Source organism: Polypterus senegalus, chromosome 4 (assembly GCF_016835505.1).
Source record: "Polypterus senegalus isolate Bchr_013 chromosome 4, ASM1683550v1, whole genome shotgun sequence".
In the NCBI taxonomy this organism is placed as follows: domain Eukaryota; kingdom Metazoa; phylum Chordata; class Cladistia; order Polypteriformes; family Polypteridae; genus Polypterus; species Polypterus senegalus.
This window is the reverse complement of record NC_053157.1, coordinates 41,652,623-41,672,040: the sequence shown is the minus strand read 5'-3', so window position 1 is coordinate 41,672,040 and position 19,418 is coordinate 41,652,623. Positions and strand designations below refer to the sequence as shown.

The 19,418-nt window shown below is 37.7% G+C and overlaps 1 protein-coding gene across 1 annotated transcript in view; it reads right to left on the bottom strand.

The window, feature by feature from the left end:
* The window catches only part of spef2 (sperm flagellar 2), a 159,825-nt gene that overhangs the window by 5,908 nt on the left and 134,499 nt on the right, over nt 1–19,418 (bottom strand). The window contains exons 33-37 of the mRNA XM_039750519.1: nt 16,900–17,082; nt 15,103–15,195; nt 13,897–14,058; nt 11,688–11,936; nt 3,786–3,908 (exon numbers count right to left, since the gene is read on the bottom strand). Of these exons, the coding sequence (XP_039606453.1) occupies nt 3,786–3,908; nt 11,688–11,936; nt 13,897–14,058; nt 15,103–15,195; nt 16,900–17,082 (810 nt within the window). The remainder of the gene's footprint in view (nt 1–3,785; nt 3,909–11,687; nt 11,937–13,896; nt 14,059–15,102; nt 15,196–16,899; nt 17,083–19,418) is intronic.

Genomic DNA, 19,418 nt, shown 5'->3' with positions numbered 1-19,418 from the left:
GGGATTTTCTGTGCTGTGGTGTGCTGAGCTGGTAATGTCACTTCAAGAGAAGGCCTACTGAATTAACAAGCGAATTAAAAGGGCAGGCTCAGTTATGAGACACACTCTGATTCCAAAGATTAATAAAATAACAGTGGGAGGTCAAGCTTTTAGTTACAGGGCCCCTAAACTGTGGAATGGTCTGCCTGCTACTATAAGAGATGCCCCTTCGGTCTCAGCTTTCAAATCCCTCACTACTGAAGACTCACTACTTTGGTTTAGCATATCCTGACTAGAGCTGCTGATTAACTGTACAGACTGCATCTCTGTTGTTGGTCATTAGCACTAAAACATAAGTAATATGATAGTTATAATTTGTTACTAACCCTCACCTATTCTGTTTCTCTTTTTGGTACTCAAATGTGGCACTCGGTGCCATGGCACACTGCCAAGTTGTTTTGCCTGCCTAAGGTAAAGTTATCCCTGATGTAGGATCGCAGGAATTGTGGGGTTGAGGGGTCCTTTCATTGGATTGGCTGGCCAAACAATGTTTCAGCTATGGAATGGCCAAATGCAGGAGGCAGCTTGATGGCTCTAAACAAATCCAAATCAATTATGTGATATCATCTACTGTTAAATTCTGCTCCGTAATTGAAAATTTTTTATTTTCATACTGTATTGAGGATTTGTTCTGGTCTGTGTAATGTATTGTATTGACCCCCTTCTTTTTGACACCCACTGCACGTTCAACCTACCTGGAAAAGGGGTCTCTCTTTGAACTGCCTTTTTCAAGGTTTCTTTCATTTTTTTTGGGGGGGGGGGAGTTTTTCTTTGTTTTAGAGAATCAAGGCTGGGGGGCTGTCAAGAAGCAGGGCCTGTTAAAGCCCATTGTGGCACTTCTTGTGTGATTTTGGGCTATACAAAATAAATTGTATTGTATTGTACTCTAGACCCAGGAGGCAGTAGCAAAGGAGAGAATTAAAACAAAACTGAGTACCATTTTGAACAATACTTCACATCCTCTTCCTGACACACTAACACTGAGAATGTTCAGTCAACAAATTATTCAGCAGAAGTGTGTCAAGAAAAGCTACTGCAGCTCCTTTATACCAAAAGAAATCTGCTTGTGTAGTGCCTCACTGTGACTGGGACTGCCAAGGCAGCTGTTTTCTTTGTTTTTCGTTTAAAAATTTTCTTCCTTTCTAGTTATGCTGGTATGTGTTCAGACCATAGTGTGTGTGTACATTTATTTATGTATGCATGTATGTATTTGTGCATTGAAACAGCATCTGTAAAAATCTAAATATCACCCTGAGACAAATGGTAGTACTAGGGTGTTGTACCATGTTAGCCATTATGAATGTACAGTAGTGAGAAGTCAAGAAAAATTACACCTTTTATTGGCTAACTGAACAGAATACAATATGCAAGCCTTCGCAGCAACTCAGGCCCCTTCTTCAGGCAAGATGTAATCAAATGAAATTCTATCCAACTGAATCTAATCTAATCTAAACACGAGAGAATGAAAAAGGCTTTTGGGAGCAGCATGCCTTCTTTTCCCTCAAAACAAAACCTTTACAACCCAAAAAAATCTCCAGTGAGTTTCACATTTTGCAATTGTAAAATCACCTGTAAAACATGTTTTTAGTGTCAGTTCCATGAAACTGCATTTCAAGTAAAACTTGCCCGTCTCTAGTGCTGGTGAAGTGTTTTTAAGGATTTTGTGATGTGTCACACCTGTGTTTTAAACAGACACCAGAAGGTTCTGCATCCTACTGTAAATTGTCACTTCTCCTTCATTTGCTCACTTGACTGAAGTGCACACTCCTCCTGAACTTATGTTTCACAAACGTCACCTAATTTGAACACTTTCCCAGAAACACTAAGTAATCAAGATGTGGAAATAAAATAATTTGGACTTAGAAAACCTATCAGCTCTGTTTACCTGGAACATCGCTGGCAACCCTACACAAGTTCAACGGGAAGAATTTGCATTGTTTACAGTAACTGTGGAAACGTCTGAAGCTGTTAAAGACTCTGCTTACTTTATTAAGTTCCTAGGAAGAAGTGACTTTGAATGAAAATTCATTTGTTTGAGAATACACTATCATAAAGCAAAAGCATGGAATACATTCAGAGGCAAAATTAGCAAAGTACCATTTAAAATGTAAATTTAAGCCATAGGCAGCCTTGGAGGGGGCATGAAGAGGCTGGGGCCGTCTCAAAATCCAACAGTAACACAAACATATGTAATATTGTAATAATGATAAATTTGTTTTCTAATGATGTGTTTTCATAAACACTGCAGCCATTTCACATTACACATCATATTATGCTATGTGGCTCCTTAGGGTTGTATAAGAATGACTCGATTGATAGATATCAGACCAAAAACACTTGCAACCAATTCCAAACTTTCTTCAGTATCACTCTGGTAAACGGAATAAGGAGCTAACATTCAATAAAATACACTACACACTTAACAGCCTAATCCAACATATCCATCGAGTGTATCTGCGTTGTTACATTTTTGCCAGAACTATCGCAATCATTGGTATTCAGAGTCACTCAGTAATATTGAGGAAACTACGAAAGATGGATATTTGACACTTTTCTAAATGCAGACCTTTACAAAAGAATGCTCCTTCTGACTATATTTCTCTGATGAATGCTTAACTGACTGACACTAACACATCACATCACATCACACTTCATTCTTCTAAAAAGAGACGACAGCGACAGATGTAAGTGACAAGTATATCACTGAAGCTCAATGCAGCATTTCAGAATGTCCTACTAGTCTTGATAATAAAACTTAGGGCCCTAAACAACCACATCCTGATGAATTTCCTGAACGAAATTTTGGGAAAACGCAAAAAAGTTTTTCTGCATTTCATTATTTAATGTTTTTATGGGCAGGATCCTGTGTACTGCTGCTGTGTGATGTCCTTTGCCCCCCCTATTTAAAAAGTGAAACTCCACCTATAATTGTAACATGTCATTGGTTGCTGAAATGTTACCAGGGTATGTGTTTGTGTGTATGTGCCTTTCAAATGCTTATTTCAAAAATCCTTTAATACAAGATTATTTTGAATCCAGTGTTTTAACAGAGATATCTCCACCAGGTCAAGTAAGAGTGAATATTAACCATGTTTTCAGACATGAATTCCAGTGAAATACTGTAGCAAAATAATGTGATCAACTGCTCAGCGTTTCAATATCGTATTTCATATTTATGCTCTTTGTCCAATTACTAATTCAGTTTTTTAAACTACTATACTGTTCCAAATATACTACAGTATGTTTGCAAGTGGATGGCACAGTGTTTAGCTCTAGAACCTCACAACTATCTGGTTCAAATCCAGAGTCCAATTATTGCCTTTTTGGACAGGTTTTGTTGAGGATGTTTAGACATTCTTCCTGTGGCTGTGTGGGCTTTACCTCCAGAGATGAGTGGGTGTGTTAGGAAATCCTGTTCTGGACTGGTGCCCTGCCCTGACCTAGTTTTTGCCTCTTGCTCCTTGAATGTGCCTCTGGCTCCCAGAGAGTGTAAAATAAACAAAGTAGACAAATGAATGTTTCAGTTTTGGGTAGCATGATGGCATAGTGTTTAGCTCCAGAATCAAAGATGCACACAGCTAATATGACTCAATTTATTGGTGTGTTTGCATGTCTCCTGCAAAACAGAACGGTTGGCACTAGCCTTGTGCCCAATATTGGATAGCATCAGTTCAGGATGACCCACAACTGATAAAGTAGGCTAGAAGATGAATGAATTGATATTTTATTTGATAAAGAATACTTACAATGTATTTGTACTGAACATTTTCCTCAATCATCTCCTGAATAAAAGGATGTTGTGACAAAATGGAAAAAGGAATTTCATCCTCTTCTCTGTATCCCAGTCCTCTGTAGATTTGGCAAAAATGCTGTAAAACATTACATATTATTATATGGATGTTTTTTTGTACTCATACTTTTGACTGTTCCTAAGGCATTTAAAGTTCTATTAACTGTTCACATAGTGCACTGAAATTGAGAAATTTATAAATAAGGAGTATCACACAAGTACAGAAAGTGAACCATTTTATAACACAATTCTCTTGTAAATAGCAAATGGATTCCCTGAGTTTACAGGGAAATTTTGTTATATGATATAGTGGATGTTACCAGCATTTACAGTAGATTTAGAAATTACTTAGGCCCCGTCACTTTCTGAACACCTTATTGTGTTGTAGATTTAAATTTTAAATGGATATGTTTACTGTTTCTGCCATTAATTTCCACTCAGTTTTCCATAATGACAAAGTGAAAATATGTTTTCAGAAAAGTTTGCAAATTTATCCAAAATCAAACACTGAAACTTCATATTCATATAAGTACTTCTAGTGTACTATGGTGGTCCAGATCTAATTATGAACATCCAGATCATCTGGATGAGTTTGATTTATGTGGGGACGATTCCAGTTCGGTGTGAAGATGATTCTTCATGTCGTCAGTTCGCACACATCTTGATGGTCCGGGATTTTTCAGGTGATTTTCTATGTAATAAACTTAATAAGTTATAGCGTAATGAAAATTGCATAATTAGATCTGGACCACCCTATACTTTTAAAAACAAAAGGAAGCAGAACTAGTAAATAAAATTATTTACCTGCACATTTCCTAAATAATTAATTAAATAATCTTGCAATCTGTTTTTACAAGATATACGCACAAACAAAATGTCAAGTGTCACTGTTTCTTCTCTCTGTTTTAGGTAGAGAAGTATATATAACAAGTGTGGGGCAACTTAGTCCATCGATGTGGATGTGGCTGCAGTTTTCTGAGAAAGTCCTCATACCTTCAAAAAAATACTGATGCACTGCCACAGGTAAAACATTGGCTTGATGAGTTTGATTAGAACATGCTTAGCTTATAAAAATGGAAAAAAAAATTTTCTCTGCATAAAGCTATGATTTAGAAATTTGTATAATTACAGTATATGTACTTATCTTTGTGTAGCAAACTTTCTGAAATGTTTTTGTTCAAAGTCAATAGGTGTTTAGCATTTTACAATGCTAAGAAATGTTCAAACCTTATTTTAGACTGAGAAATGTGTTTTTGAGTTATCATGTCCATAGACACACAGATCCTGATATACAGACAGACAGACATCACTTGGAAAGTCAAATCTGTAACACTTGCAAATCTGTTAAAAATCTGAAATTGAAATTTGATCTTATCATAGTACTTCCCTATATATATAAATCTCTAATAATAGCTGATGAAAAACAGAATACCTCTCTCTCTCTCTGTATGTATATACATATATATATATATATATATATATATATATATATATATATATATACACACACACTAATAAAAGGCAAAGCCCTCACTGACTGACTCACTCACTCATCACTAATTCTCCAACTTCCTGTGTAGGTAGAAGGCTGAAATTTGGCAGGCTCATTTCTTACAGCTTACTTACAAAAGTTAAGCAGGTTCCATTTCGAAATTCTACGCATAACGGTCATAACTGAATCCTACTTACGTACATATATATGGCCATAACCTGTAGCTCGGTCGCCGTGTGAGGCGGAGTTGCGCCCCACATCACCACGCCTCCTACGTAGTTGATTGCCTGCCCATATAAGGCCGTCCATCAGCAGCAATCCAATAGACACGCTGCCGCTAAATATTCGCAGGCAATTCAAAAAGTTAATACCGGGAGTGCCTGTTGAACATCTTAGATTCACGAGTAGCGATTTGGGTGGTGAGATATAAGAAGACGCAGGGTATAAACGAGACTTTTGATCACTTTGTAACAGAGTTAAAATTGCTGGTGAAGGACTGTGCTTATGCAAACGAAGATGAGATGGTCAGGGATAGACTAGTGTTTGGCACAAACTCAGCAAAAGTGCGAGAGAAACTTTAAAGTGCCGGGTCTTAGCTAACATTAAATAAACACGTGGACATCGCAAGATTGCACGAGATAGCACAAGCACAGCTGAGAACCTTCGATGCATGTACTCCGAGCGGCTCATGTGAACTGACTGTGAACGCAGTATGCAGACAACAAGCAAAAGCTCCAAAGAGCTCTGAACAAAAAACGCATTTCACAATTGAGAAGGCAGCAAAAGAATATGAAGCGAGTGACACATACAAGCATATTTATAAGTGCACCTACTACGGAAACAAAGCACATGGTGGAAAAAGTCAATTTCCAGCTAAAGGAAGACAGTGTAAAAAATGTAGTAAATTGAACCACCTTGCTAAAGTTTGCAGGACTGGGAAAGGTAAACCCATGCATGCAGTGTGTGATGTCTAGGATAAAGAGGAAGATGAGCTGTTTATTGATGCAGTAAGAAAGGAACAACCCTCTGAAGCTGAACAAGCCTTTGTAGACATATCAATTGGAAAGTAAGGTGTAAAGCTTAAGTTTAAATTAAGTTCATAGACATGCTGCCACTAAATATTCGCAGGCAAATCCACAACTTAATACCGGGAATGCATGTTAAACATCTTAGATTCACGAGTACCGATTTGGGTAGTGAACACTTCGATGAATGAAACCTGTTATCTTTACAACGGTTGACAAACATGGAATGTAACTTGAACACAACACATCCTCCAAATATGAACCTGATTGAAAGAAATAATGATAATCAAATCCTTGATGACAGCAACACTCATAACAGTCACAAAACAATTACATTGACAATCATGTTACGTTATTTTAATTGTTTCCTTTTCTTTTTATAATCTTTAACACACTACTATTACATGCAGCACGGGTATTTTGCTATATATATATATATATACAGGTGTATATATATATATATATATATATATATATATATATACTAGCAAAATACCCGCTTCAGCGGAGAAGTAGTGTGTTAAAGAAGCAATGAAAAAGAAAAGGAAACATTTTGAAAATAATGTAACATGATTGTCAATGTAATTGTTTTGTCACTGTTGTGAGTGATGAGTGTTGTTGTCATATATATATACAGTATATATATATATATATATTTACACACACACACATAAATACATACACACATACATACATACACACACATATATACACACAAATACATATATATATACATACATACACACACACATATATAAACATATATATACATATACATACATATCTACATATATACACACACAGCTATTTCAGATCAGTGCAATACGCTGCTTGTTAAAACGGATAACTCCCGCTCTTATGTGCAAGTCTGCGTGGATATTATGAACTATCGTATTTGTTCAAGTTCTATTTAAATTTTAAATAGAAGGAATTTTTATTTAGTCGACAGAAATATCTTTGGTAGGAATGGTAAAAACAGACAGGAATATTATTCGTGAATAAATCAACTCAAACCTTAAACAACTTATAATATTTTGCTCTCCATAAAAATTTATCCTGTCTAAATTATACAAGTTAGAAATAAAGTAAACGTTAAAAGAACAAACATTCACATTTCTTTACTCTTATGTAATTTTACATAAAAATAAACTTAGATTTTAAATATCCCAAAAGATTTTGCTCTCCATAAAAATATATCCTGTCAAAATGATACAAATTCAAATATGAACATGCTGCATAACAAAACCTAGAAATATAAATGAAATGTGTTCCTTTCAGCAATAACAAATCAAATCATTCAGTTTTCTTTGCTCATATGTCATTTTAGAGCTGGACGCCTGGCATCTTTTTTGGCCACAGGTTCGTTTATGTTTGGTGTGAGGTTCTGTGTTGTGGAGATTCTCAGGATGGATTGCAGGTGCTCATCAGTGAGGCGACTCCTGTGTGCTGTTTTGTTAGTCTTTATCACTGAGAAGAGCTTTTCACACAGATATGTGTTACCAAACATGCACGAGGTTCGAGCCGCATGTAGACGGACTTTTTTTGTTCTTCGAAGTCACCAAAGTGCCGTGCAAACTCAGTGCGCAGTGCGCTCAGTTTATCAGCAAAGTGCGTATTTGGGAACACCGTAGTAACGACTTGGTTTAACATTACTTGGCAACAGGGAAAGTGGGGCAAGGCAGTTGAAGCGCTGCATTATGGGATCTGCAGTTTATTGTGTTACCAGCGCTTCATATACCCGGCTTTAATAACAATAATACAGTATATAAAATGATCTCGCGGGCCGGATATAATTACACGCTGGCCAGATGTGGCCCGCCCTTGAGTTTGACACATATGGACTAAATAGAACTTGAAAAGATATATTTTTTCAAATGTGATCGCGCAATTCAGATAGAGTTGACGCGACTACAGCCTGCATGCCTCAATAAGTCATCCTTCCCTCGCTCTTACTTTTTTACCGTTCATCTAATGAATACACTGAGTATGGCTTTACCAAAACAATCATTGATGGCGAATAAAGTATCCATTATTCGAGTATGTAGATCGGGTTATATATATATACATATATATATACCCGCGTATCGCAGCGGAGAAGTAGTGTGTTAAAAAAGCTATGAAAATAAAAGGGAATCATTTTAAAAATAATGTAACATGACTGTCAATATACAGTATTTGTTTTGTGAGTGTTACTGAGTGTTGCTGTCATCAAGGATTTGATTATCATTATTTCTTTCAATCAGGTTCGTATTTGTAGGATGTGTTGTGTTCAAGTTACATTCCGTGTTTGTCAATCGTTGTAAAGATGACAGGTTTCATTCATCGATTCGTTTCTTACTGCATCAATAAACAGCTCGCCTTCTTCTTTATCTGAGACCTGACACACTGCATGCACGGGTTTTTTACACTGTCTTCCTTTAGCGGACATTGACTTTTTCCAACGGTGCTTTGTTTCCGCAGTAGTTGGATTTATGAATATGCTTGTATGTATCAGACGCTTCATATTTTTTCCTGCCTTTTCAATTGTGTAATTCGGTTTTTGTTCAGCGCTCTTTGGAACTGTTGCTTTTATCTGTGCACTGCGCCAGTTCACGGAGCCGCCGGTGTACATGCATCGAAGTTTCCCAGCTGTGCTGGTGCCATCTCGCTATGTCCATGGCTGTATTTAATGTTACCTTAGTCCTGGCACTTAAAACTTTCTCTCGCAGTTTCGCTGAGTTTGTACCAAACACCACCCTGACCATCTCATCTTCCTCTGCATAAGCACAGTCCTTAACCCGTGAATATTTAGTGGGAGTTTGCTATTGGATTGCCGCTGACGGACGGCCTTATATGGGCAGGCACTAAATTACAAACGCCAGCGGCAGCCTGTCTATGAACTTAATTTAAAGTGTAGGTTAACATCGTGCTTTGTTTCCGAAGTAGCTCATGAAGAAGAACTCATGAATATGGTTGTATATGTCACTCGCTCGCTTCTTATTGTTTCGCTGCCTTCTCAATTATATAATGCATGTTTTCTTAATAAGCGCTTTTTTGAGGTCTTCCTGGTTTTCTATGTACTGCGTGATTGATTACGTGCGAGGCGTGATGCTGTCACACGAAACTCCGCCCCACGGCGTTGAAGCTCATCTCCATTACAGTAAATGGAGAAAAACTGCTTCCAGTTATGACCATTACACGTAGAATTTCGATATAAAACTTGCCCAACTTTTGTAAGGAAGCTGTAAGGAATGAACCTGCCAAATTTCAGCCTTCCACCCACACGGGAAGTTGGAGAATTAGTGATGAGTCAGTGAGTGAGTCAGTGAGTGAGTGAGTGAGTGAGTGAGGGCTTTGCCTTTTATTAGTATAGATCTATATATATATATATTGTCACAGGTAGCCCCCGACTTGGACATTGTTACTCCTCGGCCACGAGAGGGCAGCCGCCCGGGGCTATTTGGGGGCCACAGGGGCGGAGCTGGGACGCTCTTTATGAAAGGACTTGGCCACCGCCAGGGGGTGCCCGGACAGTCAGAGAAGCCTGGATGGAGGAAGTGCTACCGGAAGTAATTCCGAGGACACCCGGAGGGCTTCCAGGTGCTTTCCTGACACTTCCGCCACACCAGGAAGTGACGTCAAGGGGAGCACCTGGGGCTCATCCGGGTCATAATAAAAGGGGCCGCCTCCTTCCAGTGGATAAGCCAGAGTTGGGAGGAAGGAGACGAAGCTTGTGAGGAGGAGGAAGGAGGTCAAAGAGAAAGAGAGAAAGAAAGAGAAAAAGAAGAAAAAGAGAAAGAGGAAGAAAGGAAGAGAATTGGTGAGAGAAGGCATTGTGGTGCTCAAAATAAAAATAAAGGAGTGTGTTTTGGACATCCTGGTGTCGGTCTGTCTGTGTTTGGGGGTACGTTTTCCACAATATATATACACTATATATATATATATATATATATATATATATATATATATATATATATATATATATATATATATATATATATATATATATATATATATATATATTAGTTATTCAGTCCCTTTGACTTGTTTCACATTTTGCTATATTGTACTAAAATCATTTCTATTAATTTTTTGCAAAATCAATACCTAGAAGGTCAAAATGAAAGAAAAGTTTGCAAATTTATTAAGATAAAAAAACCTGAAATATCAAATTGACACAAGAATTCAGACCATTGACTCAGTACTTAGTTGAAGCATCTTTGGCAGCAAGTACAGCCTAAAGTCTTCCTGTGTAAGATTCAACAAGATTTGCAAACCTGGATTTGGGGATTTTCTGCCATTCTCCTCTGCAGACCCTCTCAGGCTGTGTCAGGTTGAGTGGAGATCATTGGTGGATAGCTATTTCCAGGGCTCTACAGAGATGTTTGACTGGGTTCAAGTGTGGGCTTTGGTTGAGCCACTCAATGACTTTCCCAGAGTTGTCCCTAAGACAGTCCTGTTTTGTCTTTGCTTTGTGCCTAGGGTCATCATTGTCCTGTTGGAAAGTAAACCTTCAGCCCAATCTGATGTCCAGGGTGCTCTGCTTCATTAATGACATCTCTGTACTTTGCTCCGGTCAGCTTTTCAATAACCCTGACTAGTCTCCCAGTCCCTGGATATGTAAAGAACTCCACAGCATTATGCTGCCACCACCATGCTTCATCGGTGGAATGGTATTACACAGATAGTTCATCACAGTGCCTTGTTTTCTCCAGACATGACACTAATCTTGGTTTCATCAGATGAGATTATCTTGTTTCTCCCAGTTTTTTAGGTACCTTTTTTCAAATGGCAAGTGGGCCTCCATGTGTCTTTGTCTGACCACTCTGCCTAAGACAAATTCTAAGTGTCATAGCAAAAAGTTTAATATGTGTGTCAATGTGATATTTCAGTTTTTTATTTTTAATAACCTTGCAAAAAGTTGTAAAATCCATTTTTTTCTTTGTAATTCAGGGGTAAATATTTTCTGAATGTATTGTGTTTATGTACAGTATATATATTTGTAGTTATATGTGTGGGGTTAGACTGTCTTCCACTGAGAAGAAGGCTTTAGCTGCTGCACAGCTATTCACGTGTGTTCCTTTTTCATTACTAGGTATGAAGTCAAACATCCAGATGAAGAACAGTATCCAGCCCACCAGCCTTAACCAAACTCCACCCCTTTCTGTTCTTGGATTTCTTTGCCTCCCCATCCTTTTCAATATGTTATGCTTCTCTCTTTATTTTACAATATGTATAAATACCCCTAAGGTATATGTAGGAGTATTAATTAAAGAGGATTTTGCTGTTTTGATAACAATAACCAAGTAAAATGTTTAACATGTTATTTTCAAAATCCTTCTTTCTTAGGACATTCACTTACCCCATAATAATCTGAATCAATATTTCCTTGAACATAAAATCTGGTGTGCTCCCTAGTTTTACAGATGCCATGGGAGACGACCTTCAACAAAGCCTTCATAGGTACTTTAACATCAGTATCTTCGGCTGAAATTTCACCTTCACCTTCACCTTCACCTTCACCTTCACCTTCACCTTCTCCTTCACCTTCACCTTCACCTTCACCTTCTTTTGGTTTATCTGTTGCTGTTTGACCAAGACTTTGTGTGGACTGTAAAATAGAACAATGACACCATACAATTTAGAAATAATAGACTGCATAGAAATTTATCTTTCTCTGGAAACCTATCAGTACATTAAATATCAAAACTAACAGTGTGCAATTATTTATTGAACTAATAAATGAAAATAAATGCAGTTTTGATAGGTGCTCCTGGGAACTGCCTATCAGTCATTTACTATACTGTAGTTGAGAGGAATCTTAGTATACTGCCAAATGGTCTGGATTCAACTGCTTTTAACTGTGTGCTGTTTAAGGTCTTTCTTACAAGTAATGGGCAAATGCACCTCCAGTATTTCAATAGGATTTTAGACCTGTGCTTTGACATAACCATGTCCAAAACCCGCCATTGCAACTTTGTGTAGTGTTTTGGATCACTGTCTTCAATGGAAAATCAGTTTTCAATTCTGCTGAGCTCACTAACACCACATTCAACTCAAGTGTTCCCACATATGTTATGTAAGAGAAAAGTAATTTAATGGCAGCAAGCTGCCTATTATGTCTCCATCATGATTCTTTATAGTTGGTACTAGTAGGGGCACACTGTGCTATCTTAGATGGATTAAACTGCAGGTGCTGTCATTACATATACAAAATTTCACTGATTATGGAGAGCAACATTGCATGCCTGTGTCAAGTTACAAAATTGCCTTTTGGGACACTTCCCTAATAAAGTGCAGGTGTCACTGCTAAATAAAGTTCTCCAGTGAAAAATTTTGGAATGAAATATAGCCTGTCGTCTTCCCTGTAGAAATGTGCAATCTGTGCAAAATTTAGTGTACATAAATTAAAAGGTGTAGGCATGCATACTGGACAATCACATTCAGCTTTACATACTGTAAATTATTATTATTATTAGTATTTAATAAATATTGTTTTAAACCAGAGTTGTTTTTGCATTAAATAAATCTAACTCTGAGATGGCTGCTTAGAGTTTGTGGTTCAAGATGTACACCCAGATAATTGCTAGCAAATATCAGTTGAGCGATTATGTTGTTTTTGACTACTTGTATAGCTTTCTGACAGATGACTCGTGCACATTGACACAGATTATGGCAAATGATTACTATAGATACACAGAAATGTATAAAAGGTTCTTGGAATATTTCAATTTATATGAGGGTTCATTTTGTTAGATAGCCCACTTTTGCCAGTCCTAATGATCTTTCTCCATTTGTAGGTAATCCATTTCTGGAGTGACTGACAATATATTATTTTGAAAAGTGCATCAACATTGTGTATTCTCAGAGCCATTTGAAGCTTCATCGATGTTTGTGTGATGTGGCATCACTTATCTGTATGGTTAAGAGTAGACCAAACTTAGAAAATGTTTCTTACCTTTATGTAAAAGTTGGTCTGACAATGATTAACACTTGTTTTGATACAACTAGTGCAAATGTTAGGTTTATAGGGTTGTTTTTGTTACATTTACAGAGTATAGAGCAATCTTCCTTGCATGTGCTTTAATAATCTGCAACACATCAACACTCTTCAGTGCCATAATCAGTGAGTATAACAAACTTATCTCAAAACCTGTGTCCTCCTTACATGAACAATCTTAAAATGTAACTTATAGTACTTAGAAGTAGCTCTACTGCATGTTTCTTGAAGAACTAAATACAGACAGCACATTCCTGTGATTATAATCAGCTTATGGGAAGATGAAATTAAGACCTACAAGAAAATGTGTTTCTGTTCATTTTTGTTGACCAGATATTTGTAAATTGCTACCTTTCAGTTAAGATAATTAGATGCTGATATTTATTAAAGCATTGAAATTTAAGCACATATTTCCATATGTTCAAGCATACAGCACATTTATAGAAGGTTGTTATTTCATAATAAAAATGACCCATACAGGTTTTTGTTTAAAAGAATTACATACAGCGTGTCATAATTAACAAAAGACCAAAAGATCAATCAAATGTGTCAATTTTTCCCTACACAGTACCTTAAGAATGCTTAGTGTTAACAAAGGCTTTCCAATTACGAGGCTCAAAGCTCTGTGAAATCCTTTAACAGGATCAGGATCTGTTGCAAAGTACAACAGCATGTTTTCATAATTGACTGGTGGATCTGGAACTTCATGATCAGCAAAAAGGGTGAACAGAAACTGCAGGAATACAATACAGCTTGTTAAGAAGATGTTCCACAAGTGATAATACAACAGAACTATATTACAAACATTTACATAGTAAATTGTCCAATGACACAATTAATATGCTTATTGACATTACTAAAATGACATATAATGTTTGTGGAAAATGTTTACTGTATTCTTCATTTTCTCACATTGGCCTATTGCCCATGGAAGGTATTGAAATGTAAGATCCACCACCATGAGGTGCTGATAGAGCTACGGATGTCACAAAGCATATCTCTGTTTCTCCTCAGGACAGCCACACTCTACTGTATATGACAGCCTCAGGAGGCCTAGAAGTTCTAGTCCAGGGGAAGCCATGCCCCCAATCAAATGTGTAAAATGATGGCAATAACAAAATGCCCAAAGTCTGTTACACTGAATGATTCAGACCTAAAATATCTGCTCCCAAAAAAGACCTTTTATTAAAAATAGCAAGGGATGCTGCACTATAGACGGAAAAACTGTTTGCTGAGAGAAAGAGACCACTCTATCAATATTCTGGGAAAGGCTAATTTTTGTACAGGTTCCTCTGTATATTGCGCAGCATATACTTACAGTATAATCTGGACTAAATGTCTCATCAAATTTAAAACTGATAAGGGAAATTAAAAATGAGCATTACAAAATGTCTCCACAACTTTGTGTAGTAGTTTGTTTAGTGCAACTATTAGGGAAGAACATGGTGGGTTTTTTCATTACCCCAAAGATTTTTTCATTAATATTGCCAAAAATAAAAGTAAGTGTTGGTAAGTACATGGCAGAGCCCTGGCTGTCTGGGCTGGTGTTCCATACACCACCATCTGTCTTTAGCCTAATTCACCAGGGTATGTTTTGGTACCACATAATACTGTAATGGGGACAGCAAATCAGAAAATGGAAGGTCATAGCAAATGATTGTCTTAGTACTTTAAATGAAAACAAAACTAGCTCCAGAGTGATTAGCAAATTATAAACAATGTCTTTTTTAATGTAAAACTATAAAGGAGGTCATGCATCCTTACTAAAACACGTTACCTTTTTCAGTTTCATATTTCGGTCAAATGGCAATGGCTCTAATGGATCGTCTGGGATTTCAAATATAGTTTTACTGGGAAACCATAAGTCAATCTATAAAGATACAATAAAAAAAGAAATGATTCACAAAGAAATGACAGTGATAACTGCATTTTTATTATCATTTAAGTTAACATAGTGCTAAAAGATTACATGATAGTTAAAGTAAATCTTGTTATCAATGAATGGAAATCTCAGAGGGTGAAATGTGTTACAAATGAATTACAAGAAATATCAGACAGAAAGGAGAAAACACTCAATTTATACAAAATGTTCTGCATTTCTTTTTGAACTATTCCTGAACATTAAAGTGAGTAACTAGGGCAGCAAAAATGATCTTTTGTGTTGTGTTCTTTTTAATTTATGGTAAAGTATTATTTCTTGCCAAACTGTAAATGCACAGTTGATGTTGTGCAGGTTGAACATTAAGGATCAGGTGAAGTTGTTTAAGACAAGGCTTGAATTCAGCTGTTCTGAAACAGCCTGATACATTCCAGTGACTCTGCTCAATACTTCTGTCATGCATTGCAGTTATTAAGTGAGTACTCCATTAAAAAATGTTTTTTTATGTTATTTAGTTACGTAGTTTTTATTAATGGAAGTGAAAAAAATTAATCTTGTGAGTTTTTACAGAATGGAGGTAACAAAGCTCATGCTTGAATGGAAGCATATGGCAACCAATGCTGGACAATAGCATAGAAAATTGAAAACATCTAAGAAATTAATATCAGGTTACATATATAAAGTCATTCAGTGGTATGCTCACAACATGCAAAACATATGCATTTTATGCTTAAATACTATTAAATCAATAAAGGTGTTCTACAACCTGGAAGTCCTTTTACACGAGAATCACAGTTTTGAACTGAAGACCTACCACTCCTCCTGATTCATTGGTCAAGGGTCATGTTTTTAATTCAAAACACCACATGAATGGGTTTCCTGGTTGTGGGCTACTTGTTTTTCTTTTTTCACAGGTATCGATTTAACAATATTATTGTAAAAAACAAATGGACTTTGCACACTGTGAGCAAATGACTGGATCACTTGACATGTTGCTTATACAACGTGAGTACCATAGGATTTTTTCGTGGCCTTTTTTGATATTTTTTACTGTTGCTCAGCATTGATCACCATATGCCTCCATTGAAGCATTACCATTGTTACCTATGTTTTGCATGAAATCTTGAGATTAAAGGCCATCACTACAAACTACATGAGGTAAGTAACTTTTAAAAAAAATATATATATATATTTGGGTGTATTCCTTTAATAAATATATTTTGTATATTATAGAAAATATATTGCTGTACACAAAGCTGTAATATGTTGCACATTCAACAATATACTCCCATATACCAGGTGAAATTGCAATATACTTGTCCTTAAATTTTATTATAATGTGTTTTAAAATAGATTTATATTGGTCGTAGCAGTTCATCACATAATAGATGTTATTTGTAATAGCTTAACCAATAATATTAGCAATAATGGAATAAAATTATTATTAATGGAATAGAAAAGAACACCAACTGAGGGAATCATGTTAGTCACACAGCTAGGATTTTTGAAATGTGCTGGAAAGTCTTTGTGGCAATGTCTTGTGAAGATCAGAAGGGCCTTGTGAAACATGAAGAGATTAAAGGTGTAAGTTAGCAGGGACCTGTGATCAGGTGGTAGACAGGAACGTGTAGAATAAAGCTGCCGCTCAAGGGTTACATATTGGTCTGACCATGTATTGGTTCTTTTAAAACTTACCTGCTTATACTGATTTTCTGTAATAATATATAATTGTTCTGTATCGATTGTTTTAAATTTATACAGAGTTTCAAGTAGCTGTTCATCAGTAGGATGAGTCAATGGATGAACAGCTGCAAGCAAGAATTTTCTCCAGTTGATGAGCTCAGATTCTTGTGAGAACAGCGATATTAACTTCTCGATCTGTAGACAAGAACACAAATTCATTTAAAATGATGGAATTTAATTATGCAAAACATATTAGATTTTTGCAAGAAAACTGATGAAAAGTTTATTAATTGCATTTATGACACAAACTGTACCGATTCTAATGCAATATGGTGGTGGTTGTCCTTTTGAAAATGGAACTGTAATTATGTAAAAATGAAACACATAAATATCTATGAGCAATGTGAAGGTAGTGGTAGAAATTTTGAGGCAATTTATATCCTGGATGGGATAGCAGGTGGTACTTTCCTTTGACAAAATGCTAAAGTATTGCCCAAGTTGCTGACTGGAATATTCTAGGATTGTTTGAATTCCTGTGGTTGATGGACTCTGTTCTCAGCAATTTTGATTTCCTTTTTGTCAGCTTCTCCAAAGTTGAAAACCTCACCCATCTCTAGCCTTGTTCGAGTGCCTGAGCCTGCATGGGTTAATTATCAATCCTGCTAAGTGTCTATTTGGAGTGCCCATCATAGACTTCCTGAGGCATTGCATTTCAAAAGAAGGTTTGAGTCCTTTGCTTTCCAAAGTCTCTGCTGTCACCGATTTTCCATAATCCTGCACTGTACATGCCCTCCAGGTAATCTTGGGAACAGTCAGTTTCTACCACCGCTTCATTCCTTAGGCGGCACTTACTCTGCAACCTTTCTATTAGGCGCTACAGGGCCAGTCCACAAAGTCCCCTGTTATGTGGTCCAAAGACCTTGATGAGGCATTTACGAACACCAAACATGCTTTAGCTTACGCAGCCAAGCTTGCAAACCCGCTGCCTGATGCTCCACTCGCTCTTACAACTGACGCTTTGGACCATGCAGTGGGGGTAGTGTTTGAAGAGCAGGCTGATGATGTCTGGCAGCCATTGGTATTTTTCAGTAGACATTTACAGCCCAATGAATGCAAGTATAGCACTTTCAACCGAGAAGATTCTGCATTTCCTCGCAGTATCCAAAGTAACTGAGCCATGGTCTACTTAGCAGAAACAACACCTGGTATACATATCAGAGTTCACAGCAGACATCCAGCATGTCGAGGGTAAGAACAATACGGTGGCTGACTATCTCTCCCAGCCCGCACTAGCAACCATACACATTGGAACTGACTACTCCCAGCTGGCGGTTGATCAAACTAAGGGTCCAGAGGTCCAGGCTCTTCACCCGGCAGAAAACTGCCTGCAGTTGCCAGAGGTGTACTTGGACAGCAGTGTGGTTAAACTCCTTTGTGACACCAACACAGGTTACCCATGCTGAATTGTCCCCAGCAACTGGAGACAGTGCATTTTTGACACCGTACACAGCCTCTGATATCCAGGGCAGAGGGCATCCCAACGTTTGGTGGGGCTTCAAAAGAAATGTTTGGAACTGGCCAGCAGCTTGTGTTGTATGCTAGAAGGCTAAAATATATCACCATGTTAAAGCCCCACTGACAACTTTTCTTGGTGCATGCTCACCATTTGGACCATGTTCACATGAACCTAGTAGACCCCCTTCCTCCTTCTCATGGTTTTACATACCTGCTCACTGTTGTTGACAGGACTACCAAGTGGCCTAAAGTTATTCCTTTGTTGTCTACAACTGCAACAGAAGTAGTGATTTCTTTTATCAGCACTTGGGTTGCATGGTTTGGTATGCCCTCCCACATCATTTCCAACTGTGATGCGCACTTCACATTACAACTCTGGGCTGCAATGGCACAGGACCTTGGGACGACACTGCACCATACCACTGCCTACCACCCCCAATATAATGGAATTTGTGAGCAATTTCACCAGCTGCTAAAGTCAGCCCTCAAGGCCTTTCTTACCAACGACAGCTGGGTTGACTAACTGCCGTGGGTACTGCTGGGGTTACGTATAGCTCCAAAAGAGGATCTGCAGGTCTCATCTGCTAAATTGGTGTATGATTAACGTCTTTGTGTGACTGGAGATTTTATCCCTCGGGGTTCTGTCCCCTGGACTGAATTCCGACATCAATCTCCACTCTTGGACAGAGCAGTCAACTTCCAGCTAGTGCCTCCTGCCCAGCACAGCTCACCTCACTCCTGGTTCCCATGCCACCTGCAGTCAGCAAAGTTTGTGTATGTCCAGCTCAAGGCACATCGCAGCCCACTGAAACCACTTTATGACAGCCATTTCCGAGTCCTGGAACACGGAGACAAAACATTTGTGCTTGACATTGGTGGTGTCAGTGGATCACCTCAAGCCTGCGCACACAGATTCCTCTCAGGATTTCAATTCTTTTCTGACCCCTGTTGGTGAGCTGGCCCCTGCTTCCCCTAATACACCTACACCTACTGGGCATCCAGATGTTAGTTCTCCA